The 26,137-nt window shown below is 42.9% G+C and overlaps 2 protein-coding genes across 5 annotated transcripts in view; both read right to left on the bottom strand.

Annotated features, from left to right (window-relative positions):
• Nucleotides 1-1,075: 1,075 nt before the first annotated feature.
• Nucleotides 1,076-21,249, bottom strand: Hikeshi (heat shock protein nuclear import factor hikeshi). 2 transcript variants are annotated; one of them, XM_048435137.3, is made up of 5 exons: nucleotides 21,022-21,249; nucleotides 18,264-18,501; nucleotides 4,876-5,027; nucleotides 2,576-2,694; nucleotides 1,076-1,389 (listed from the first exon to the last, which is right to left on the bottom strand). In XM_048435137.3, the coding sequence occupies exons 1-5, from the start codon at nucleotides 21,049-21,051 to the stop codon at nucleotides 1,335-1,337; spliced, it is 594 nt and encodes a 197-aa protein (XP_048291094.2). In that variant the 5' UTR covers nucleotides 21,052-21,249; the 3' UTR covers nucleotides 1,076-1,334. The 2 variants fall into 2 exon arrangements, with proteins under 2 accessions (XP_048291094.2, XP_048291095.1); XM_048435138.3 differs by lacking the exon at nucleotides 18,264-18,501 and having other exon boundaries at nucleotides 21,022-21,247.
• Nucleotides 21,250-25,777: 4,528 nt separating this feature from the next.
• Nucleotides 25,778-26,137, bottom strand: part of Eed (embryonic ectoderm development) — a 30,001-nt gene continuing 29,641 nt past the window's right edge. For 2 of the 3 annotated variants that reach the window (XR_014999591.2, XM_085682987.2), the window contains one exon: nucleotides 25,960-26,111. Coding sequence is in view for 1 of the 3 variants with exons in the window: in XM_085682986.2 (XP_085539112.1) it covers nucleotides 25,985-26,111 (127 nt within the window). In the remaining 2 variants the exon portion in view is untranslated. Of the gene's footprint in view, nucleotides 26,112-26,137 lie in introns of all 3 variants that reach the window. The other variant, XM_085682986.2, reaches the window with a different exon arrangement.

Raw genomic sequence — 26,137 nt, forward strand, 5'->3', positions numbered from 1 at the left:
GCTAAAGACACCAGTAATACAGACCACCTATCTTTCACCTTTTAAAGACAAAAGACACTGTATCATTAGCGGGCTATTTTCCAATTTTTTTAGAATTATCTGTCAAAACAGAACAAAATTAACTCAAGGCTGCAAAACTGTTGTGTCCCCTTCTTACATAGGGACCCCGGGGCTCCTCCGCTGGACATGCTCCCTCACTGAGCGAGCTAATATATCCAGCTTTGATTACAGAGGAGGTCTTGGCAGTCTTCAGCCAATGTGTGTCTCCAGTATGAAAACTGCAGACAAAAATGAGACAAAAAGACAAAAAGCTCTGTCTTCGTATACTAAGGTACATTCTATATACAATCACCTACCAGTGCTAAAAGTATTCAATAAAAGTTCACTGGTATTAAACATAGAAATTTTATTAAATAAAAAAGTACATCAATCTGAAGATATAAAAACTGACAACCAACCTTTCTTGATTGAAAAACAACAAATTTGCTAATCTTAAGAAATACTCCATGAAACCAAAGTGGTGGTGTACCCTTGTAATGCCAGCACTCGGGAGTCAGGGGCTGGGCCTCAGGAGCTCAAGGGCATTCTGAGAGTATCATGGGCCACACGAGACCCTGTCTCCAAACCAACACACACACACACACACACACACACACACACACATACGCGCTCCCTGAAGATAATTTTCCCTCTTTTTTCTTTCTTTCTTTCTTTTTTTTTTTTTTTTTTTTTTTTTTTTTGAGACAGGGTTTCCCTCTGTAGCTTTGGTGACTGTCCTCGAACTAGCTCTTGTAGACCAGGCTGGCCTCGAACTCACAGAGATCAGCCTGCCTCTGCCTCTCAAGTGCTGGGATTAAAGGCATGCGCCACCACCACCCGGCATAATTTTACCATCTTCAAACACATTTTTCAAAACTACTTGTGAAACAGTTGACTTAAAGTGAACTTTACAGTGAATCAAGCTCGTAATCATTTGCTTCTGGCTATGCTGGGGCACACGAGACTCTTAAACCCACCAACCAAGTTAGCTACTCTAGCAAAACACTGTGTGACGAACACAAGGTTACACATGCAATGGCATTTCAAATACTACTACTGTGAGTAGGTTTTATTTTAAGAAATGAATAACAGTCGATACAAAACGTTTGCTCCAAGAAGTATTTCACACTTCTAAGGGAAAGTAATCAATATTGAACATTCTCCTCGCTCGGTGTTTCTAATGTTTATCGGGGTTTTGGGTAAGTTTCATAGTCACTGAGCAGTTTTGAAAGGTAGACTTCATGACCCCTTTGACTTCATGCTTTTAAATGACACGATAAATTATTTTATTCAAATTATGTTTTCCAAAAGAGAGGGTTCTGTGCCAGTCGTCTCTGAAAGTTTTCATACCTAGAAAAGAAAATCCGGATTTATATCAGAACATTTCCATCACAATTTCATAGCTTTTATCAAAAAACTTTTATCAAAAATAACTTTATGTCATTTCAAATGGAAAAAAAATCAAAAAACTATGGTAAAAAAAGTAGAAAGTAGATCAGGCTGGCATCGAACTCACAGAGTGAGTTGACCAGAACTCATTTCTGTGAGTTCGAGGCCAGCCTGGTCTACAAGACCTAGTTCCAGGACAGGTTCCAAAGCTACAGAGAAACCCTGTCTCAAAAAACAAAACAAAACAAAAAGTAGAAAGCAACTCTGGAAGTTATCACTATAAAAGCAAGAACAGTGACCGAGGCTGAGACGAACTGACAGCTCTCGACCACCTCGACCTCCTCAATCGACGACAGATGATCAGATGCTAGAAAGTCAAGGAAAGGAGTCACTGCAGAGACTGAAGAGACGCAGATCCATGAAAGCAGTTTGCTCAAAGCCACAGCATTGGGGCAAAAAACACAAACCCAGTATACCCAGGAGCCCCTTGCTAGAGCAAAGTACCATCTCCTATAAAGCTTCCTGAACAGCTTCCCACTGGACATTCAAAGTGAAAAGAAATTCTTACAAAACATAGTAAGTCAAAGAAAAATATCTAATAGTCATATGTTCACAGTGCAGTGATGCCTGGTATGCTGACTTTCAATTTTGTCTGTTAATGTTTTTGAGTTATTTTTAATTTACTTGTAAGAGCATTCTGCCTGTATGCATGCATTTGTACCAGGTGTGTGTTATCTACTGGGCCCAAAGAGGACATCAGCTCCTCTGAAACTGGAGTCACAGTTGGCTGTGAGCACTGGGAACTGGCGCCCTGGTCCTCTGGCAGAGCAGCAAGCACTCCTACACATGACAGGGTATTTAGGGTATGAATTATTCCAGATCTGAACACTACAGAACAAATAATATTGATATGCAATATATTAACATATGTTGATATCCACAATAAAAGACTATGTTTACCTCTCAAAGATGAAAGACAGTCACAAACAATATATACATAGTCACTAAAGTCTTACTACTAGAGATTGAAACTGTCCCATACCATTTCAGAAACACATTTGTTTACCTCTCAAAGATGAAAGACAGTCACAGACAATATATACACAGTTACTAAAGCCTTACACTAGAGATTGAAACTGTCCCATACCATTTCAGAACCACATTTGCTGGGATGAACATTTCAGAAGGATTTGGTGTCATCTGGGCCTGAGAGAGAGCAAACGATGAAGCAAAATTGTAGAAGTTGTCCAACATCTTCTGTGTGAACTGAAAAGTTAATAACTAATGTTAGTGAATTACATGAAATATTCAGTTTAGGCCTCAATAGTTTTATTAAAAGTATTCCTGTATTAACTTGGTTCTAAGGAATATAAGCTCTATGACAGCCAGGTGTGGTAGCACATACTTTTAATTCAGCACTTAAGAGGCAGCGGCAGACAGATTTCTATCAGTTCCAGGCCAACTTGGTCTACACAGTTCAGGCCAGCCAGTGCTAGAGACAGGGGCTCTGCATTTATAGTGCATAGCGGAACTGAGTAAGATCTAAGACAGTCTGGTGAGGAAGGCTTATGTCATTGTGCTGTGATTTGGTCTGCAGGAATGAAGGGAAAATTTTCCTTCAAACCTCTTTCACATCAATGTCTGCATGCCCTCTAACACACACTCTCCTCCAACCACCACCTCTACGAGGTCTGGAGCTTGACAGAACTATAAAAGCTTAACTACTGAGCTGAAGAGAGAACTCAGCAGCTAAGAGCACTGGGTGCTCTTCCAGAGGTCCCAGGTTCAATTCCCAGCACCCACATGGTGGCTCACAACCATCTACAATGGGATTGGATGCCCTCTTCTGGAATGCAGGAATACACGCAGACAGAACACTTGTATAAAAAATAAATAAATAAACAGATACTTTAATAAAAAAAAAGCTTAAGTATCATTAGAAAAGCTACAGCCAAGCAGTGGTGGCACACGCCTTTGATCCCAGCACTCGGGAGGCAGAGGCAGGCAGATCTCTGTGAGTTCGAGGCCAGTCTGGTCTACAGAGTGAGTTCCAGGAGAGGCTCCATAGCTACAGAGAAACTCTGTCTCAAAAAAAAACAAAAAAACAAAACAAAGACAAAAACAAATTATTAGGAACAATACCTAGGCCTATTCTGATGATGAGAAGGAGCCTGTACCATTATTGGACATTAAGACTTAACTGGCAGGCAGTGGTGCACACACCTTTAATCCCAGCACTCAGGAAGCACATTAAGGTGGAGCTCTGCGGTTCAAAGCCAGCCTGGTCTACACAGGGATTTCCAGGCCAGTCAGGACTACATAGTGAGACCTTGTCTCAAAACAACAAAAAAAGAAAACAAAACTTTGTGCAAAGAGGCAGGCAAATAGACTACCTGAAGGAAAGGAGTCCAGGACATCCTTGAGTATATGTGATGTGATACAGGACAACGGTGTTACCACACTGGGAGGGGGAATTTGTAAAACAACGGGCCAGGAGGGAAAAAGAAATTCAACATAGAAGAATAAAAGCACTTCTATACCAACTGGAAAAGAAAAAAATCCAAAGAGATTACATAAGAAGCCCAAATAACCAATTCCCATAGGGAAAAAAAAATTTTAAAAAAAGAAAAAGCAAAGCTGGGTGGTGGTGGGGCACACCTTTTAGCCCAACACTCAGGAGGCAGAGGCAAGTGGATCTCTGTGAGTTCAAAGCCAGCATGAGCTAGATTCAGGACAAGTAGGACTACACGTAGAATCTCTGTCTCAAAAAAAGGGGGAAAAAGGAGAGAGAATTTGAAAAAGAATGGCTCAAGAAGAATATCAAGTAATATCATTTATACTTGCAGACTCTGGGCTCCAATTAGAACTGGAAACAAAAATATATGCCAAAGAGAAGGGAGAAACACAGAAATCAGTAGATAAGAGAATATAACAAACTGGGGAGCAGGGGGCTTAAAAGTCTACAAGCTCAGGGGTTACTTTATTTTACCGACTTTTTTGTATCTATTTGTACTTTAAAAATGCTTGACACTGAATAAGTATGTAATAAAAATCTGTAGAATACCTAACTAATTCTCTGTACTTCATGTACTTAAAATACTCCAAAATCAAATGTTCAATAAAAGTACAATTGCTTTATTTAAAAGCTCAAAAAGCTTATGAACTCACAGAAGCAGACAGGAGAATGGTGGCTGTGGGGAGCTAGGGGAGACAGGAGGTGCTGGTCAAAGCGTACAAAGTTTATGTACAATATTGAAAATATACTTGAAATCTGCTAAGACATCAGCTCTCAAGTATGCTTACACAAGGAAGAAGGCACACCACAGATGTGATACCCAGCTTTGGTTACTTCACAAACATTATCTTAAATACCATAAGGATAAACAATTTGTCTCTACACTGGAACAGGGGAGAAGGCAGAAAAGGAGTAAAGCCTCTGTGCTCTACCTGAGTGAAGGAGTCAACTGAGGACACAGCAGCGCTGCCCACAGGAGTCTGCTGAGCCAGACTGTCCAACAGCTCCACGGAAATGCCAATCTGAGCCACAGACGGGGTCCGCACAATGTTCATGGCTCCAAACGGGTGCTGGCTTCCTTCGCCTGGAAGACATTCACAAGTGCGAAATTTCAGACTGACGTGAGGATGTTCCCTGATTGAACACGTTGAGAATATTAGTTTTCCTTTGTGATTCTGATAACTGGGATGTCTCAAGTCTCACTTCAGTGTCCCTGTTCTGCTCCCTGTGACAGCTGCCGTGGACCTGAAGGCTCCCTGTGACTCTACTGATAAAGCTCATCGGAAAGGAAACTCGGGCCAGCTGGACTTCAGCATGAACGCCGCTCAAACACATCTCCCCAGGAACAGCCACACAACATAGGGTAATATATACATAAACCAGGTCTCTGAGCGGTTGTCCATGGCCATACCCTCTTCCTTTTCTGCGCGACACCGCCAAGTGCACGCTTCAAAGCTTGAAACTCTGAAACCTTCAGAGGCTCAGAACTGGCTGAAGGAAAGATCATTTTCTCTAGCCACAATATGCAAGACACTCTCATTTTTACATTTGTAAACTTTATTAAGAATGGCCAACTATGATGGCTCAGTGGGTAAAGGTGCTTGCCGCCAAGACTGGAGATCTGAGCTTGATCTCTGGAACCCAACCCTTCAAGTTGTCCTCCGACCTGCATATGTACCCTGTGGAGGACTCACACCAACAGACAGTAAATAAAAACATAAAAATTAATTAAGAGAACCAGCAAGACAGTTCAGAGGGTGAACCAAGAACACCTGAGTTCTATCTACAGAATCCCCAAAATAAAAGAACAATGAAGCCTCCGAGTTGTCCTCTGACATGCTATGGCATACACGATAAAACTTAAACATAAAAAATAAAATTAGGGGCTGGAGAGATGGCTCAGTGGTTAAGAGCTTTGCCTGCTCTTCCAGAGGTTCTGAGTTCAATTCCCAGCAACCACATGTGCTCACAACCATCTGTAATGAGGTCTGGTGCCCTCTTCTGGCCTGCAGGGACACATGCAGGCAGAACACTGAATACAAAATAAATAAATACATCTTTAAAAAAATAAAATAAAGTAACTCTTCAAGAATGACAAATTTACAATAGCTCCCCTGACTGTCAACTTGACAGGACCAAGAGACAACAAGCATGCACACTGTGAGGGATTACCTAGACTGGCCTAACTAAATGGGCAGACCCATGATTCAAGTTTCCTTCCTGTTGCCATGATAAAGCACTCTGATCAAAAGCCACCTAGAGAAGGGAAGGAAAATTTGGCTTGCACTTTTAGGTTACAGTCAGCATTAAGGGATGTTAGGGCAGGAACTCAAAATGGAGCTGGAAGCAGAAACCATAGAAAACACTACTTGTGCTTTATCTCAGGCTCACACTCACAGCCAGGGACCACAGGCCTCGGGAACGGGACCACTGTCAACACAATCCCTCACAGACGCGTCCAGCCTAACCTGATCCAGGAGTTTAACAACTGAGAGGCCTCTCGGATGGCTGCCGGCCGTGTCAAACTGAAAATGTTTAAAGCTAAACGGGCACCCGTCCTGAATGTGGAGCATCAGTCAATGGGCTGAAGCCCTGGGCTGTGCACAAGCATCCACCATCTTCCCGACCGGATACAATGGGACTCCTGCTGCCACGCCTTCCAGGCAGGATAGCGCTTCCTTCCTTAAATCGCTTCGCTCAAGTGGACAAGAAACTCACATAGCAACCTAATGGCTTCTTCATCTTAGTTTACTTCCATTACCTTTGCACATAACCCCACATTCAGAATCTGTGGATATGTTCACCACATAGTATATTACCAAATACAGTGTGATAAGTTCTTAAATGGCTGAGTAAAATACCATATTTCCTTTGGGTCCTCAGAGGTCGATACTTACCCGGGGAGACTCAATTGAGGAGATTATCATCTAAGACTTGGGAGCTAAGAATCTGCTACCATAGCAACTTCTAGAATGCATTTCTCTTTTATTTGCCCTGAATCTGTTGAACTATAAAACTTCTTCTGTTCATTTCTTTCTTATACTATATGAACAAAGTCTGAAAAGTGTAAATCCCAGATTTTGTTTACTAAAAGGCGGCCATGAAGATCATGTCTACAGTCTCCTTTAAAGATGGCATAACTGAAGCTGGGCATGGTGACACACGCCTTTAGTCCCAGCATGTGGGCTGAAGAGGTAGCTGGATCTCTGTGAGTTTGAGACCAGCCTGAACTATTCAGTGAATTCCAGGACAGCCAGGGCTACATAGAGAGACTTTGTCTCAAAAAATAAATAAATAAAAAAGATTACATAACAGAAAATTGCTGTACGAAGATTACAGTCAGTGCAATGGTCAATCTGGCTCACATCCCATTTCTGTATGACCTGGGACCTAAGAATGCAGCTTAAACGTTTAAAGTTGTTTAAAGATAGATATGCCATAGAGACCACCTGCGGTCTAGAAAGCATTTACTATGGGACCCCTCCCTTTACAAAACAGCTAGCTAACCTCTGTCGTGAACAATTCCGTCATTCCTCCATCTTTCTTATATTTCAACCCTTTTCCTTTTAGCATAGTTAAAAATAAGTGATGAGCTGAAGTAAAATAATTTATTGATTAAATTTCTATATTGAATATGAGATACTGCAACAGTAAAACACAGCCTCAAATACATCTTAGATTTCAAAAATGACCCACTGGACTTCTGTAACTGCAAGATAAAAATAAGCTTCTACTCTATTAAAATGTATATAAGTAAAGTGGTTGAGGAGATGGCTCAGTTGGGAAATTGCTTGCCTAGTAACCACAGGGACCTGAATTTAAGCCCAGCATGCACACAAAAGTCATGTACGTAGTTCACACTTCTAACCGCAGCACCAGCCAGCCAACCTACCCTAGCTGGTGAGACCCAGGTCCCAGTGGAAGACGCTGTCTCAAAACCAAGGTGGGTATCTCCTAGGAGAACACCCAAAGTTGTATATGTAAAGATTCCCTCTGTTCTTCCAAAGATGTCAATAAAAGGATAAAATCATGAAATATAAGTCATCTAATTAAGTGCTCAAGAGAAAAACTAAAAAGCTACCAGTCCACTATTTCAGACACTGCATGTGCACACAGCAGCCAAAGAAGGTGAGAATGTTCATGACAAAGGAAAGCAGCTGCCACAGTGAAGCCTGAATGTGACAATGAAACATCTCAACAGCACTCTCAGTGCTGGAAAAAAAGATTTGAAATCAAGTATATGTATATATAGTATATTAACATATGTGATATATTTTAATAAACATTAACATATCTTTCATATATTAATATATATGAAATATATATTTAAAATCTCTGCTTCATATTTATTAATAGAAAAACAACAAGAAAATACATTTTTTTGTCAGGCAGTGGTGGCACACACATTTAATCCCTGCACTCGGCAGGCAGATTTCTGTCAGTTTGAGGTCAGCCTGGTCTACAAGAGCTAGTTACAGGACAGGTTCCAACGCTACAGAGAAATCCTCTCTTGAAAAACCAAGAAAAAAAAAAGAAAAGAAAGAAAATACATTTATACATTTTTCACTAACAGTTTCAAAAAGGGTATTATAAAACTTTATTGTCAGGTGGGCAGTGGTGGCACTGGGGAGGCAGAGACGGGTAGACCAGTGGATCTCTGTTGAGTTCAAGGCCAGCCTGGTCTATAGAGCAAGTTCCAGGACAGGCTCCAAAACTGAGAAACTTTGTCTTGAAAAACCAAAAAAAGAAAAAAAATTGTCAGCAAATATATAACTTACATAATGGTAACATACTTGATGTTTTAACATATCTGAATTTGGATATTTAAAATGTATGTACAGAAATATCTAAACTCTACCACGTTAGGAGATATTAATAGTTCCTACTCTCAACAAGCTTAAACTCTTTATGGGGCAACCCTGTCACTGAACAATTCTGAACAAGTTTCATTATCTGAGTGATTTCTGGTTTTGTTTTTGGAGGCATTTCATGTAGCCCAGGCTGGCCTGGAACCCTTGCTCCTCTTCCCATCGCTATGCTGAGGTTAAGGGGGTGCGGACACCACCACATTCAGTTTATCTGGTGACTTCTTAATATCTCTGCTGGCACTGGCATTTCACAACTCTGAAGACAACAAGCATTTCCTGAGCACCAACTGTGCCATTTACAAATCTTATATCATATCCTTGCATTTTGCAAGCACTACAATTAATGTTTGCAAAAGAACTTACATTGTAGCTATTATTTCCATTTTATGGGGATTCTCTATGATTAAAACAGCTTGATCGAAAGCACATACCTAGAGCTAGATGTGGTGGCACAGACCACCAGTCCTATCTGCTCAGGTGACTGACACAGGAAGATTCCTTGAGCCCTGAGCTTTGGGACCAGTTTGGGCGGCACAGCAGGGCACCTGGGCACCTGGGCACCTGGGCATGGCAGGGTGCACCTGTGTTCCTCCTAGCCCTAGGAAGGTAGAGACAGGAGTTTAAGTCCGTCTTTAGCTACATAGGGAGTTTGAGGTCACCCTGGGCTACATAAGATCATGTCTCAAAAATAAAACCAACCACCAACAAAAACCATGAACCTGGAGACGTGGCTCAGAGGGGAGATCTGAACTAGACCTAAGGCGGTAGGTACCTAACACCACAGCATGGGGTATGGGGCCCAACGGGCAGACACCTGGAGCTCTCTAGCAGGCGGTGTTACAAGTTTAGTAAGAGACCCTGCCTCTCAACAGTGAGACAAAGAGTGAAGAAGAAAGACACCTCAAGTCCTGCTCTAGCCTCGAAGCACAGGCAAGTGCACATATGCCCCACACACACAGTCACACACATACACAAACACACACGAGGGGGATGGGACAAAAACAGAGCCCATGGCAAAAAAGAATGCACACTGAGAACAAAACAGAGGTCAACTCCAAAGCCACAGCCACCCTAGCTCATGATCCTGCCCGTTTCCACCAAATCCGTGGGGGAGCGCTCTGGTTGTTTAGTCCTTCCTCACAGTGAAAACACTCAGGGACGTGAGTGGGGACGGGTGGGAGGGTTCCATTCTGAATCACCAGCCCCCACCCCCCCCCATGAACACAGACTAATAGTGGCTGGCATCTTGAGCTGTTTCTGCCCCTTCCTGACAAACTCAACCCAATTTTCAAACAAAGCTAGAGTATAAGTGTTCCTTCTGGCGACTGAATTGACAAGAACTCATTTACACCACATAGAGGAAAGGCTAAGAGCAGTCTCGTTAAAATACAGCAGCAAGCCAAAAAAAGAAAAGGGCAGAATTATAAGGAAGTGATCAGGGCCAGGCGTGATGTCATGCACCTGTAATCTCAGCACTAGGCAGGTGGATCTATGGGCTGGAGGTCAGCCAGGTCTACAAAGGGAGCTCCAGGCCAGCTAGGGCTACAGAATGAGACTGTCTCAAAAAAACTGAGAAGGAAAAAAAGAAAGTGGAGTGTAGGGGGGAGAAAAGGTGAAGAAAGAAAAGAGATGGTAAGTCAAATGAAGATTTATAGAACAATTTCCAGCCTTCTTTCTCAGATATGTTATTGGTATGAAAGTTAAGCAACTGCTCCAGAGCAGACTAGAAGTGTAACATGTAACACATGTACCAATGCATGATCCTGCTGGCATCTTAGATGAAGGACGATGAACAGTTACAGAAGGCATTTGGGGAACAGATGACAAACTAAAACAAACTGCCAATTAAATAAGAGTACTGTGCTTGCATTAACGTGACACTTGACTATAGTGTATTTCAAGATTATGCCTTGGACCTACCGATGAAATATAAGCTCACACATCCAGGAGTAAAGAACAGTAAGTACAACGCATCCTCGAAACTTCCAGAACAAAAGCAAATGTCTGTAGGGCCAGTGAAGGCTCAGCAGGTAAATGCACTTGACTCCACACTGACAAACTGAGTTCAACCCCAGGGTCTCCACAGTAGAAGGAAAGAAGCAATCCCCAACCTCCACACATGTGGCAAGGCACACATGTACATGCACAACACACACTTACAAAGAAACATATGTAACTTTTTTATCTAGATAACGACAAAAGGCAAAAACAATAAATGTGGGAAAAACATAAGGAATCTTTATACAATTCTTATATTCTCCAGTAATTTATTAACTTCTTCTTTCAAAACAAAGTCTTCAATCTCTGACGCAGGGTTAGGGACGTAACTCAGTGGTAGAAAGCTTGTCTCACATTCATATCACACATACACATAATCCTTAGTGTGAAAGAATTGCAAGTGAGGTTTTTGTAAAGATTTATTTATATTTGTATGAGTGAGTGACTGCCCGTGTGTGTGTACCCTATGTGTGCATGAAGGCCATGGAGACCAGAGCGGAACTTCAGATCCTCTGGAACTAGTTAGAGACAAACTGTGAGCTGCCCGAGGTGCTGGGAACTAAACCCAGGTTCTCTGTACATCAGTGAGGGCTCTTAACCACTGAGCTACCTCTCCAGCCTCTAGAACTGATATTTTAACAACCCGAATGTCAAACTAATTGTACCTCATCATCAGGCTTTGGTCGAAACATTATAAGGAAAACTCAACTACAGGGTAAGGTACCCAATTTACTCAGAAGGCCTGGAACACAAAATACAATCCTCTCGACAACAAGGTCTATGGTTATAAACCTACCACAGTACTCACTCTGGACAAGGTCTATGGTTTATAAACCCTACCACAGTACTCACTCTGGACAACAAGGTCTATGGTTTATAAACCCTACCACAGTACTCACTCTGGACAACAAGGTCTATGGTTTATAAACCCTACCACAGTACTCACTCTGGACAACAAGGTCTATGGTTATAACCCTACCACAGTACTCACTCTGGACAACAAGGTCTATGGTTATAACCCTACCACAGTACTCACTCTGGACAACAAGGTCTATGGTTATAACCCTACCACAGAACTCACTCTGGACAACAAGGTCTATGGTTATAACCCTACCACAGTACTCACTCTGGACAACAAGGTCTATGGTTATAACCCTACCACAGTACTCACTCTGGACAACAAGGTCTATGGTTATAACCCTACCACAGAACTCACTCTGGACAACAAGGTCTATGGTTATAACCCTACCACAGAACTCACTCTGGACAACAAGGTCTATGGTTATAACCCTACCACAGTACTCACTCTGGACAACAAGGTCTATGGTTATAACCCTACCACAGTACTCACTCTGGACAACAAGGTCTATGGTTATAACCCTACCACAGAACTCACTCTGGACAACAAGGTCTATGGTTATAACCCTACCACAGAACTCACTCTGGACAACAAGGTCTATGGTTATAACCCTACCACAGAACTCACTCTGGACAACAAGGTCTATGGTTATAACCCTACCACAGAACTCACTCTGGACAACAAGGTCTATGGTTATAACCCTACCACAGAACTCACTCTGGACAACAAGGTCTATGGTTATAACCCTACCACAGAACTCACTCTGGACAACAAGGTCTATGGTTATAACCCTACCACAGTACTCACTCTGGACAACAAGGTCTATGGTTATAACCCTACCACAGAACTCACTCATACTTCTTCTCTTACGCCACAGGCATTTGAGCAGCTACTTCTCATTCTATCAAGCATCACCACACGTTAAAAGTGCTGCACACACAATGTAAAATTTGTCAAGCTCTATGTAAGTGTTTTCACATCTGACCTAAGGTCCTATTCCCCCACCTGCTCTTCCAATCTTGGCCTCTTCTGTTTCCCATTCTCCACACAATTCTCCACTGCAGAAGTCATTGGGGTGCTCCCTGCCTGAGGCATTGTGCTATTTTCCTCCTTGCCTCTTGAGACACTTCACAAATAGTTAAATTTGTAAAAGGAGAAAAGGAAGGTTTGAAATTGGCTTTGTGTGTATGAACGGTATATGCATGTGGTGTCGGCAAACCCTTCCACAAGAACTCTGCAAACGTTCATCTCTGGCAGACAAATGCACATAGCGATAAATATACATTATTGACTTATTTTTTTCTGATTCCTTACTTATCTTTGGCAAAGCTACTTTTTACTTCCAGAATCAAAATTTTAAATCAGAATTTTAAAAATATCATGCTCGAATTCCTGATTTATCACAACCCAAAACAACATTTCATCATTCCCAGCTGCTTACAGGTTTGGTTTTTGTTTTTGTTTTTTGAGACAGGGTTTCTCTGTGTAATAGTCCTGGCTGCCCTGGAACTCATTTTGTAGACAGGCTGGCCTCAGACTCACTGAGATCTACCTGCCTCTGCCTCCCAACTGCTGGGATTACAGGTGTGCGCCACCAGCCCGCACGGTTACAGTTTTAACGGATGTTTAGCTTGGACCAGTTTTCAGTTGACTCTCTGCACGCTGGAAGCAGTGTCAAATTTTCTGAAGATTCTTAAAATTAAAACTACTTTCAGAATTCAAGACATGGCATTTAAAGAAATAAAAAACCAGTTGTGAATGTTAATATAAAACTTGAGAGCTACACTAGGTATATGTGAAAAGGGATTTTGAGTTTGTAGAGTATCTTCCATGGTAATGAGATAGCGGGCTACACAACAGAAGACTACGGCCAGAATGAGGACCCAAGAAAATGAAAGATGTAGTCCACTAGGAAAATTCCCAGGACACTCTGCAAGTGAAATGCTGTAGTGAACAAATTAAGTCAAAACAAAAGTAAGGAAATAGCCTCTGTTATTGGACTCTGAAAAAAATGTGGAAAGTCCAACTTTGTAGAAAACAGGCAGAGTATCCAAGCCCCTTTGTATAAGCCAATCTGGTAGCCCCTTTATAATATATATTCATCCGATCTTTCCACCATTTTCCAACTAAAGTTCTATTGTTTAAAAAACACTATAAAAATATCTATTTCCAGCAAGGCAGTGGTGGTACACATGTGAGCTTGAGAACAGCCTGGCCTACAGAGCTAGTTTCAGGACAACCAGAACTGTTTATATTTTACTTTTAAAACAAAAAGCAGGAAGACCTCCCAAATAAATATCAAGTGAACACGCTTAATGACAGGACAATCTGTCTTCACTGTCTTTTAAACACATTGTGCTGGAACAAAATACCTATTCGCCAAGAATTAAAAAGAAAACGACTTTGTACAGGACAGAAATAAAAAACAATTCACACAGACTATACCAAAAATGTAAACTTCTATTAAATAAACATACCACAAAGAGAAAATAGTATTCAAAAACGGGGGGGGGGGGTATTTTCAGACCATAAATCTGACAAAGAGCTCATGCAGAGAACTTGTAACTTCTAAAAGTAGCGGGCTGTCCTGTGATCTGTACCTGGGAGGCTGATGTAGAAAAGTCTCAGGTTTAAGATATTCCTAAAGTATATGCCAAATCCTTCTGACTAAGGAGGAAAGGAAAAGGAGAACGAGAGGAGAGGGGAGAGGGAGGTGGTTGGGGGATGGATGGTGGTAGGGGGAGGGGAGGGGAGGGATGGTGGGGGAGATCTAAGGATCTGCACACTCATCAAGGAAGTTCCATAGACCTCAAAAAGGCAATGAGAGAACCAGGTGGGGGTGCACACCTTTAATCCCAACACTTGAGAGGCAGAGGCCAGCCTGCTGTACAAAGCAACCTTCCAAGATAGCTAAGGCTACACAAAAAAACCCTGTCTTTGAAGACAAAAAAAAAAGGCACATGAGAAGGATTTCTCAGTATCACTAGACATTACAAAAATGTGTATTAAAAACACAATGAGGTACTACTACTAAAATACTAATTAGCAGCAAGGGCTGGCAAGATTTAGAGAGCCGAGAAGTGGTGGCGCACACCTTTAATCCCAGCACTCGGGAGGCAGAGGCAGGCAGATCTCTGCGAGTTCGAGGCCAGCCTGGTGTACAAGAGCTAGTTTCAAGACAGGTGCCAAAGTTACAAAAAAACCTTGTCTCGAAAAACCAAAAAAAATTTGGTGTCTTCAACAGTAAGGTACTGAGCACTACACTAACCATCCATTCTACTCCTCAGTGTGGACCCGAAAGAAGCAAAAGCAAACGTCATACAAAAGTGCATATACACGCCAGGCGCAGGCCTTTAATCCCAGTACTCAGGAGGCAGAGACAGGCAGATCTCTGTGAGTTAGAGGCCAGCGGGTCTACAAGAGCTAGTTCCAGGACAGCTAGGCCTGTTACACAGAGAAACCCTGTCTCGAAAAACTAAAAAGGAAAAAAATTTTTACTTGTGCCACAGTATAGGTGCTGAGGTCAAAGGTCAGAGGACAACTTGGTGGAGTCAGTTCTCGCCTGCTACCACCGGGGTCCTAGAAACTGAGTTCAGATCAATGCCTTCACCTACTCAGCAACTGACTTCATGATCCAATTATCTAGAAATATCCCAAAAGTTCCTAAGTCATTCATGGACAGCCTGACATGGCAGCACACACCATTATTCTCAGGTCCTGGGAGTCAGAGGCAGGTTGATCTCAGTGAGTTCAGGGCTAATCTGTTCCAACTGGTCAGATCCGGGCCAACCAGGGCTCCACAGTGAAAAGGAAAGTGGAGGGGGTAAACAAACGCAGTGTGTGTCTGACATCAGTGCAGTGCTACCTGGCGGTGAGCTGTCCGGGTAATGTGTCAGTTTACATTACTGTGTGCTAAGTGCACAACATACCCAAATAATTCAATAGTTCGCAGTAGGAACGCACCACTTAAGCTTCGGATGTCATGATTCTATTAAGAGAGCTTGTAATTCAACAAGAGAAATGAATTAGTGATACATACTATAATACAGAAGATTTCAAAATTAATAGTACTCAATTACAGAAGTCACCTACCCAAAAAGTGCATACATATGCTATCGTTTATATAATTCTAGAAAATACATTTAGTTTAGACATCAGAAAACAGGTCAGTAGGTGCCTACGTGGATATAGAGAATGGATGTGAGGGAGAAGCAGGGCCCACAGGTGAGAGAGCACCAGGCAGGGAATGGGAAACTAGTGACCCAGGACGACCTTCAGAAATCCTCAGAAGGCGGCAAGGGGCTGGAAAAAGCAAGAAATGAACAAATATCAAGTGGAAAGGGATAGAGTGTGGAACAATGGGAATGGAGTTCTCATCAACAGGTGAGGTAAGCCAGGCAGCCCTACCCACAGGACGGACAAGCACATAGTTCCACAGCCTGAACTCCAGGGGAGTGACATGGCGTGGGAAGACGCCCTCTGTGGGGCAAGTCAACACTGTGGTCCTTGGCCTTGAACCCAGAGCCTTTTACTTGGGAGGCAAGGGCTCTGACCACTGAAGTACACACACATTCTCAGCCTTTAAAAAAAAAAAAAAGGTTCTTAGCCGGGTGTTGGTGGTGTTGGTGGTGCATGCCTTCAAGCCTTTAATCCCAGCACTTGAGAGTCAGAGGCAGGCGAATCTCTGAGTTCAAGGCCAGCCTGGTCTACAGATCGAGTTCTGGGATAGGCTCCAAAGCTACACAGAGAAACCCTATCTCGAATAACCAAGACAAACAAACAGACAGACAGACAGACAAAGTTCTTAAAATTTATCTTTCAAAGAAGATACTAACATATTTATAGATTAGTTGTGATTTAGGACTCTTGCTTCTAATTGTATCAAAACAGAGAGGTGAACAGGAATTTAAACTAATATCTATAAACCGGTCATTTTTGAAGCTGGATGATGAGAATATTTACCTCATCTAATATCGTATACATCAGAAAATGTAATAATGAAAACTACAATAGCAGCTCAAATTTCTTTGTGTTTTCTATGCAGGTATACATATCTTAATCACTCAACTTATTCAGTATTCACAGAACTTCAATTTTTCAAGTCAATTCTGTTTACATTCCTAGTACACGACCTTTGTAAAGCATCAGCAAATAGGTACCTCAAGCACATTAAAAACTGCTGACTATTAATAGCATACACGTACTCTTTCTTGCCGTGTGCCATTCTGAGCATAGCGTATTCTTAAATTCTTACCCCTTTGCCGAGATATTTTGTCTATTCCTAGAAAAGAATGCCAATAGGTCTCAAAGGCTGGACAAACTCTTCCCAAGAGCAGTAATACTGTCTCCTCCAGAAACGTCCCCAACCAACTAGAGCTCACTACTCCATTCTCCCGAGGACTATTTTACAAACACAGCTACATTTTACTTTTCTTTTGTTTTATTATTATTTTATGTGCATTGATGTTTTGCCTGCATATATGTTTGGTTAGGGTGTTGGGTCCACCGAAACTGGAGTTACAGACAGTTGTGAGGTACCACATGGACTCTAACAGGAGTCCTCTGGAAGAGCAGTCAGCACTCTTAACCACTGAGCCACTACTGCAGACAAGAACTCAACTGTTATCGTTAAACTCCCGGAGCAGACACCTATTTGTTAAGTCTGTGAACACAGTATCTCTGCTGCCTAAACCAGCATTCACAGGCCTCCACATGTGTTTCTATAAGAGACACACTGAAGAGGTTCACACACCTCTGTCTAGACTCAGAGAAACAGAGCATCAGTGTGAATGACGTGAGCCAAGCACAGCTCATTTTCACACGTCGTCAAAAACACTCCAAAGTGTAAAGTGAAGATTAAGTCCCTCATTGTTAACAGAGCCAAGATAGGAATGCCAGAGAGATCAACATAAAAGCTGAAGGAGCTGTGTGAATCTTCACATACACAAGTATGTGTAGACACAAGGAACTATGAATGCATTCAGGTAAACATGTTCAAGTACATGTGTGAGTGCATGTCTGTAGAGACCAGAGGTAGTCTGTGTTATTCCTAGAGTCTGCCCAACTTGTTTATGTCATAGACTGCTCACTGGCCTGGAGCTCGCCAGTTTGGCTAGGCTGGCTGCCCAGCAAACCCCCTGGGTACACCTATCTCTGCTGGAATTACAAGCACAGACCACCGCATCTGACCTTTTCCGAACTTGAGGCCAGGCACTACCAACTGAGCCATGAGAGTTCAAATTTTTAATGAAGGAAGAATTCCCACTTTATTTCCTATATAGTTGTATTTTTATCTATTTGCATTTAAAACAAACATGCATACTATAAAATGGGGGTGCTGGGGAGACCACCTTTCTTTATTTAAAATATTCAGGAACTCAGAAACATCCACCATAAAGAGTGGTTTCCCTCAGGGCCAGAGGACAAGTACGGTGTGCCTAGGAAGCTGTCACTTCCCACTTTCAAGATGTTTCTGTATCATGAGAATCATATAGACTGTTTCTTAGAACAACATGGTGGAACTTAAAAGCTGTATTTCATGTTATGCTGGTTAGAAGAAAGCGTAACTATGACACCATTTGAATAGTATTCTTACCAGATTTAAGACCTGATATTTTGAAGATGGCACTTGGCTTCCCGTTCGTGACAAATCCCAGGAGTTGCCATACTGGCACCCCATTGGAATCAGGATAGGAAAAGTAGACAGATCCTCCCATCCCCTCAGGAAATGGGATTGTTCCCAGCATAAAAACCACAACATGGTTGATATTTTCATAATCAGGCAAGTCAAAAACAAATTTATCCTCTGCCACTTGCTGTGCAGCTGTTTGCACCTAGGAAACAAGAAAGCAGTCTTAGTTTGGGAACGTGACGCTCAGTCCACCTCCAGCACTGCTACAAACCGTCACCAGCAGCCGTCTGCGTCACACCACTCAGTCAGCTCCATCCTGACACAAAACCACCAGATAAACAGAAAATCCAAAGTCATGTATTTAGTCTTAAAGTGCTCATCTAATGAATATAATCTTTTCAAAATACTGCTACATTCTCTCAGAAGTTCCCTAACAAATTTCTGCTTACAAAACAAGTAACTAGGGTTGAAGAACATTGTGAGAATGAGCACATGGTGACACATGCCTGTTATCCCAGGACTTGAGGGGTCGTTCTCAGCTACATAGCAAATTTGAGGTAGCCTGGGATACCTGAGACTCTGTGCCAACCACAAAAACCTTGTAAAAATGGAAGTGTGTTCAATTTAACACTCCTAGGCGTTTATCCTCAATCTGAAGGGCAGAGGGTCAGGTAATTAAAATGGATACTCAATTATTCTAAGAGTCTGGATTAGCAAATTCAGTCACTAAAATCTATTTATAACCCAAGGTCAAGGCTTATAGGGTTTCTCCCACCAGTCACTCTCAGCAGTAGGACAGCCACAGAACACTGTGAGCTGCCTTAAAAGAACCACTCCCAGCTGAAATGGGACAAGGCTGTGTGATGCTGCCTTGCTGCAGTACGTGTGCTGTGACGAACATCCGTCCTGCCATACTGCATTACAATACTTTCCTTCTGGTAAGAGGTATGACAGAGGTTAAGACACGAGCTGAATACAAATCAATCAACACTGATTTTTGTTGGAAACAAGATTATTTCTGTGCAACCCTGGCTGGCCTCGTCCTGGCTTGTGTACATCCCCCACCCTCCTCCTGCTGGCCTGGAACTCAGAGACTCACAGTGACTCTCCAGCCTGAAGTATCTCTCCTGGCTCAAAATTACATGTGCTTTGAAACACAAATGCATATGAAACAAAATAATAACATGATTTTTAAAAGTGATTTTAAAAAAATTTTGGAACCAAAGGTTCTCAGGAACCAAATCCTGTTGAACTAGCTGCAAAGATTAACCTCTACCATTTAATCTTCAGACTAAAGAAAACAATGTTTGGGAAGAACAGGAACTGGTGATTAACCAGGTGTGGTGGCGTGTCCATCTGAGAAGTCATGGCTAACCTTCACTAGGTAGCAAGCTGGAAGCCACCCTGGGCTATATGAGATCCTGTGGGGTGAAGGCTGGTTGTACATAAAATTTTTTGTTTTGTTAGGTTTCTGGTTTTACTGTAATGGCTATTCATCAAAAGAACAAATCTGCATCACTACACTTATTCTGAAGACCAAACACTGACCTTGTTTATTTATTTACTGAGGGAGGTTTATCTGGACAGCCCTAATTGTCCTGGAACTCACTCTGCAGACCAGGCCTGCCTCTGCCTGAGTGCTGGGATTAAAGACTGTGCTACCATGACCCAGCTGACCCAAAAGGAGTTCACCAGTGTTACCACTCCCCCACCTCCACAGGGGCCTCCCATTAAATAGAGACAGAAAACAAGCTTTTTAAAGCTAGTAGACCCTGGTTATTCGGAACCACGTGGTTTCCTAAAAGCCGCCTGTACAGAATATACTCTCTAAAGCTGGTGAAAACGGACTGAGAGCAGTAGAGAGCTTGCCTGCTTGCTATCCGTGAAGCACAGTTGTTTAACAAAGCAGGGATAAACAAAGCAAAGAAACAGAACTCTGAAGGTAAAGGAGTCAAGTCTCAGGATGGAAATACCGATGATTTCTAACAAGCCAGGTTTACTCTGGATTCTTCCCCAATAATTCCAGGCACTCATTTCATTTCATTCTAACGCTCTGGAAAAGCAAGTGCATCTTCTGACTGATAAGGATGCACTTCACTGGAATCCTTCTCTAATTATCACGGATAAGGCCCACACTTAAATTCCAATCATTTCTACTAGTTAACTTCCAATTATTTTAAGCATAATTTGACACAGAGTGGAAAATTTCAACTGGGTCAGTAAACTTCAAAAAGGGCGCCTTCCAAATACACGCGACAAAAACTCATTGCCCGGACAATTTTAAAAAAATCTCTGAAAAACGCTTAGCTTTAGATTACAAATCTCAGCTTTCCTTCTAAATGACATTATCCATTTAAGCGAGTACGGACACTTTCTATTGAGCGTTAAGTTCCTGAGCTGCAGAGAGTAGCGGGGAGTTACCACGGCTACGGCGAAATGTCAAAATAAACAAACGCCACGCGGAAGGCTGAAATACCGAGCAATTTCAGCATGCAGCCCGGTAAATAGAACAAAATGCGCACTCGATGATAGGCAGTAATATCCTGACAACCATTCAAAGGCGTACAAGAGTTGGGCAAGCGTCCCACTCCCATCGCACACGCCCAGGCCAAAACAAAAAAGGGACAACGAGAGGGTTTCCCCGCGTCCCTGGAACCGTGCACCGTGCCACCACCCGGCTCAGCCGCCGACCCCTTCGTGCCACCGCCTGAGCCATCCTCACCAGCCTCCCCGCCACCAGGCAACCAAACATGGCAGCGCCCGCGACGCCTCTGCTGGACCAGCGGGCACCTCAGGCCGGAGACCAGGAATTCCGCAGCCACTGTCCCAATTGAACTCAAGAACCTTCCGGAATTTGCAGGAGGGCACGTGCCCCTCCACTACATAGCAACACAGGAACGCATTCTGGCCCGGCGACCTCTGACCCTCCCACCCTAACCTGCACGCCGCTCGGGAACGACTACTTCCGGGTCTTGCAGCACTCATTTCCTCCTTCTAAGGGCATAAGGAGGAGCCGGCAGCTCACCGAGACTACAAATCCCAGAGTGCCGTGCGCTGACCTCCGGGGAGGCGAGTCCAGAGAATTTGAATGTTAGTTCGCGTTTTCCGGGCTTACGTGAATCAAAATCTCCAAGTGCGTTGCTGAATGAAGACGTTTCTGAAATTTGTGTAACATTTTAGGCGTATCACTGCGCCTTTACCAGAATCTTTCCTAAAAAAGCCCTATGGAGTAAATATCTCCGTTTTATACGTCAGGAAAATTGAAGTTCAGCGAGACCAGCTCTGAAACTTGACAAAGGTGTGAATTTGGGAGCGTCAAGTCGTCATCCAACTCCTGTGTTCTTTCTTCCAAATACTATCTCAGAAATGCTTCTGTGTTTTTTATATGATTTATTTTTATTTCATGTGGACTTGTGTTTCGTCTAAAGATAATCTGTGTGAAGGTGTCCGTTACAGACAGTTGTTAACCGCCTTGTGGGTGCTGGGAATTGAACCTCGGACCCTCTGGAAGAGCAGCCAGTGCTTTTAACTGCTGAGCCCTCTAGCGCTGCTGTTTTTACCTCAATTTTTTAATGGCACGGTCTCATTATGTAGCCTAGGTTGACCTCGAACTCGTGAACCTCCCCTCCCCCAGCCATAAAGGATCAGAAGTACTAATTTTAACAAGCAGTTGTGTTCTTTTCTTGCATATATTCCTTGTAGCACTTTTTAGCTTCACTTTTTTCCCCCTGTACAACTGTGGACAAGCTATATACCAGCTTCTTCAGCCACTCATTTACAAAATGAGATACTTACCTATCCTTCAGGGGTTTTGTCAGGATTAAGTGGTAATTTAACTGATATCGACCACTGAGACTAGCGTTTGGTGGTGCTTAATTGGTGGGAGTTTTATTGTAAAAATTCCCCACCCACCTCCCTTTTTTTTTTTTATTTGAACCAGGTTTTGTGTAGTCTTAGCTGGCCTGGAACTTGCTGTGTAGTCAAGATGATCCCGAACTCCTGACTCTCCTTCCTCCGCTTCCTAAATGCTGGGATTACAAACACACAACACCATCCGTACTTGGCTTAAATAGAGCCTTCCTGAGGATTTGGGAGGCACAGGGCCTCACACAGGTGAGACTTTGACAGGTAAGTCACAGAACTCAAAAAGGCACTATGCTCTTTTCTCTTGGTGTACTGTAGTACTCCGTTAAGTATTTTTTTTTAATCATGCATTTCCATAAAAAGGCTCATAGGAAATACAAAACAATATCTGAAAGAAGTAGCGTCAACTACGGATTAACTGTTAGGTTGGAGCCTCCAGCTCTCCTCTACATGGCCTGGGAGGCCCTATTTCTGTCTCTCTCCAAACCCCGCCCACTCAGAGATTTTTAACAAAGGAAAAGGCAATGCCAAAAAGTCAAGTTATGAATTCTCGGCAGCTATTGCAGCTTCTTCCCCTGAAGTTGCCAGCTGCCCAAGTCCCCACGTTTGATCCTGCTTGTTCAGAAACGCAGCTGTGGCAGACACATCAGCACCCCTCACCTACAGCGGATAAACTCTCCCTGCCCATGTTTTGCCTTGGGGCTCTTTACCTTTCTTTCCATATTATCTCTTACTTTCCTGCTCTCTCCCAGGTCTGGCTGGCTCGCAGCTGCCTTGCTTCTGGCCCCTGGGCGTGTGCCTCTCTTTCTCCTCATTCTCTTCTTTCTCGTTCTTCCCTAGTTCTTAGATTTATGCTCCTACTTCTTTTCTGCCTACCAGCCCCTCCTCTCCTGGCTAATATTGGCCATTCAGCTTTCTATCAGGTGCAATCAGGTGCCTTAGGGAGGCAAGGAGAAACAAATGCAACTCATCTTTACATAATTAAAGAAATGCAACATAAACAAAAGTAACACACTTTCCCACAGTAATATTCCGCAGCAGAAATAAATGTAACACATCTTTGCCTAGCTAAAGTAGTACTCCACAACACTTCCCTTTTAGCCTTTTGAGCTCTTTGGTGTTGGGTGCAGCTGCATGAACTTGCAGCTTAGCAGAGTACTACAGTATGCCAAGAGAAAAGAGCAGAGCATAGGGCCTCTTTGAATTCTGTGACTTACCTGTCAAGGTCTCACCTGTGTGAGGCCCTGTGCCTCCTGATTCCTCATAAAACAAGGCTCTGTGTCTTGTTTAACACTGCTGTCCCTATCAATGGGACGGGACAATAACTCAGCGTTTCCTGCCCTCCATCAGGATATAACACTCGCAGACACCCCCCAAACACACACACACACAGAAATATCAGTGGACCCGTAATGTAGAATTCAGTGCTCCAAACAAGTGCTTGGGAAACAAGTGACATGTACAACAGGGTAGGCAGGAGTGCCCAGTCCCAGGAGGCTGTGCTTTCAGTGAAAATCAGAACTTACCTTGAACCCAGAGAACAGCGTTTTTCCCTAGTGTGTTAGAAATATTCTGTCGACGCAAAAACCCCAATCAACCCGAATCAGAAACAAGCCGAATTAAAGGCTATCAGGGTTTAGTGGGATTCCTGTGCTCTCGGGTGGCCACAAGAACGCGTCGGGGGTGGTGGGCGGAGCATGAAGGGATTTTGGGGAGCAGTTTAGATAGACTGGGTGGTCTCCTTGAGGGTGGGACCTTCAAAGATGGAGGCCAGAGACCGGGACTTAAAAGTGTAGACTGTTATCCACCATTGAGTTACTTCTGCAGAGTGTCTAAGAACAAAATCTACAAACATGTACAGTTCACAAAGTAACACTTGTTTAAGATTTCCATGAGTTCAGTACTCATATGCTCACATGCATGATACAAGATGAGGGCCAACACTAAATCGCATGCTAATTACATAGCATTTTGACTCCACTTGTAATGGCACGAAATAGCAGTTTGAAGAAACTGGAAAGAGAAAGCTTGTGTCACCTTTGTGGTACTCTGACAGAATAACTGACAACTTCAGAGGATTTCTTTTGCCTTAGTCTAAGGGAAACGAGTGGCAGTAGGAACAGGAGAGAGGGGGCCAATCGCATGAGCAGTGGGGCAAAGGGAACACAGTGAATGCTGGAGTTGAGCCCACTTCCTTCCATGCCGTTCAGGATCCTAGCCAGAGTACACTCCTAACTCCGAGACCTAGTTGTGTCTGTCACCAAGCCTTTCAGAAAAGGTGGTCACTCACTACACAGCCTCGTTCTTTAACCTTAACTCTCCTCCGTTCTACTGATGACATTTCCACTCAGGTTACTATGGTCTAGTTGTAAATCAAATACAAGAAAATATATTCTATTGCAGCTGAATTTTTTTCTTTAATATTTATTTACTTATTACGTATACAATATTCTGTCTACAGACCAGAAGAGGGCACCAGATCTCATTACGGATGGTTGTGAGCCACCATGTGGTTGCCGGGAATTGAACTCAGGACCTTTGGAAGGGCAGGCAATGCTCTTAACCGCTGAGCCATCTCTCCAGCCCCTGCAACTGAATTCTTAAAAAAATTTTTTTTAAAAAAAGCGTGTATTGCATGTACAAGCAGAGGTAAGAGAATGGCCTTCAGCTGCTTTCTTTCCACTATAAGAGCCCCCAGAATTGAGCTCAAGCCATTAGGCTTGACGCTAGCTCACCAGCACCTCCCGAGTTCGAATCTGGAAGACATAAAATTTCAGTAGCCATGTGTGTATGGGTGCTTTGCCCACATGTATGTCTGTGGACACTTTTCAAGCCTCTTTTGCCTTCAGAAGCCAAAAAAGAATACTGGGTTCACCAGGACTGGAGCTACACAGTTGTGAACCACCATGTGGGCGCTAAGAACTGAACCTGGGTCCTCTGAAAGGGCAGCCAGTGCTCTTAACTACTGAGCTGTCTCTCCAGCCTAGAACATACTACTTAGCAAATGATGTTCAAAATGCCTCATACATCATTAAATTGACTTCCTTAGGATAGGTATGTCTGTTTTATGCATAAGAAAATTAAAAGTACACGATATGAAATTACATATTGTGGTGGCTTGAGTTAAGAATGGTCCCCAGAGGCTCATATATTTGAACTGTTAGTCCCCACAGAGTGGCACTATTTGAAAGGAGTAGGTGTGGCCCTTGTTGGAGAAAGTGTGTCGCTGAGGGTGGGCTTTGAGGTCTCAAAAGCCCAAGCCACGCCCAGAGTCTGTCTGTCTCTGCTTGTGGACCAGGATGTAACTCTCAGCTGCTGCCAGGCTCCCACCATGATGACAATGGACGAAGTCCACGAAAGACCCCAATTAAATGCTTTCTTTTCTAAGAGTTGCCTTGGTCATGTCTCTTCACAGTACATGGCCAATAAGTGACTAACAATAGCCAAGGTTACTTGGTAGCAGAGCCAAGATTTAAGTTTAGCTTAGGTATACAATTTACACTTAAGTCTCCATAGTAAATAGCTTACTCCAGTTAAAGAAACCATTACAAAAACATAGGGTATAATTTTATTACTTCCAACTTTAATTTTCATCACAATAAAAATAACGCAGCTTTACAAAAATAAATTTTTATTAAAAGCCGTAAAGTCTGAGCAGGAAGACAGTACAAAGAATGTAAACAAGGTACACATCACTACATTCAGCTCAGCCCGATTGAATGCTGAAAAACAAGTCTAAATGCTCTATTGCCCTTGCTAGCAAGATACAGTAATTCTATTTTACAAAGACAACATATTCTAGTTTTCCAGGAAAAAATAGTTTATCGAAGTCGATCCCAACGCCAAATGCTGGCATCATCACACACAGCTATGAGGATGCTGCTATCCCTGCTAAAGCTGGTCTGTCGGATCGCAGCCCCACATTTATGGTGAGTCAGTGTCGTACACCTAGGGAAAAATAAGACAAGAGCTTA

This window comes from Myodes glareolus, chromosome 24 (assembly GCF_982192425.1).
Source record: "Myodes glareolus chromosome 24, mMyoGla1.1, whole genome shotgun sequence".
Taxonomy (NCBI): Eukaryota; Metazoa; Chordata; class Mammalia; order Rodentia; family Cricetidae; genus Myodes; species Myodes glareolus.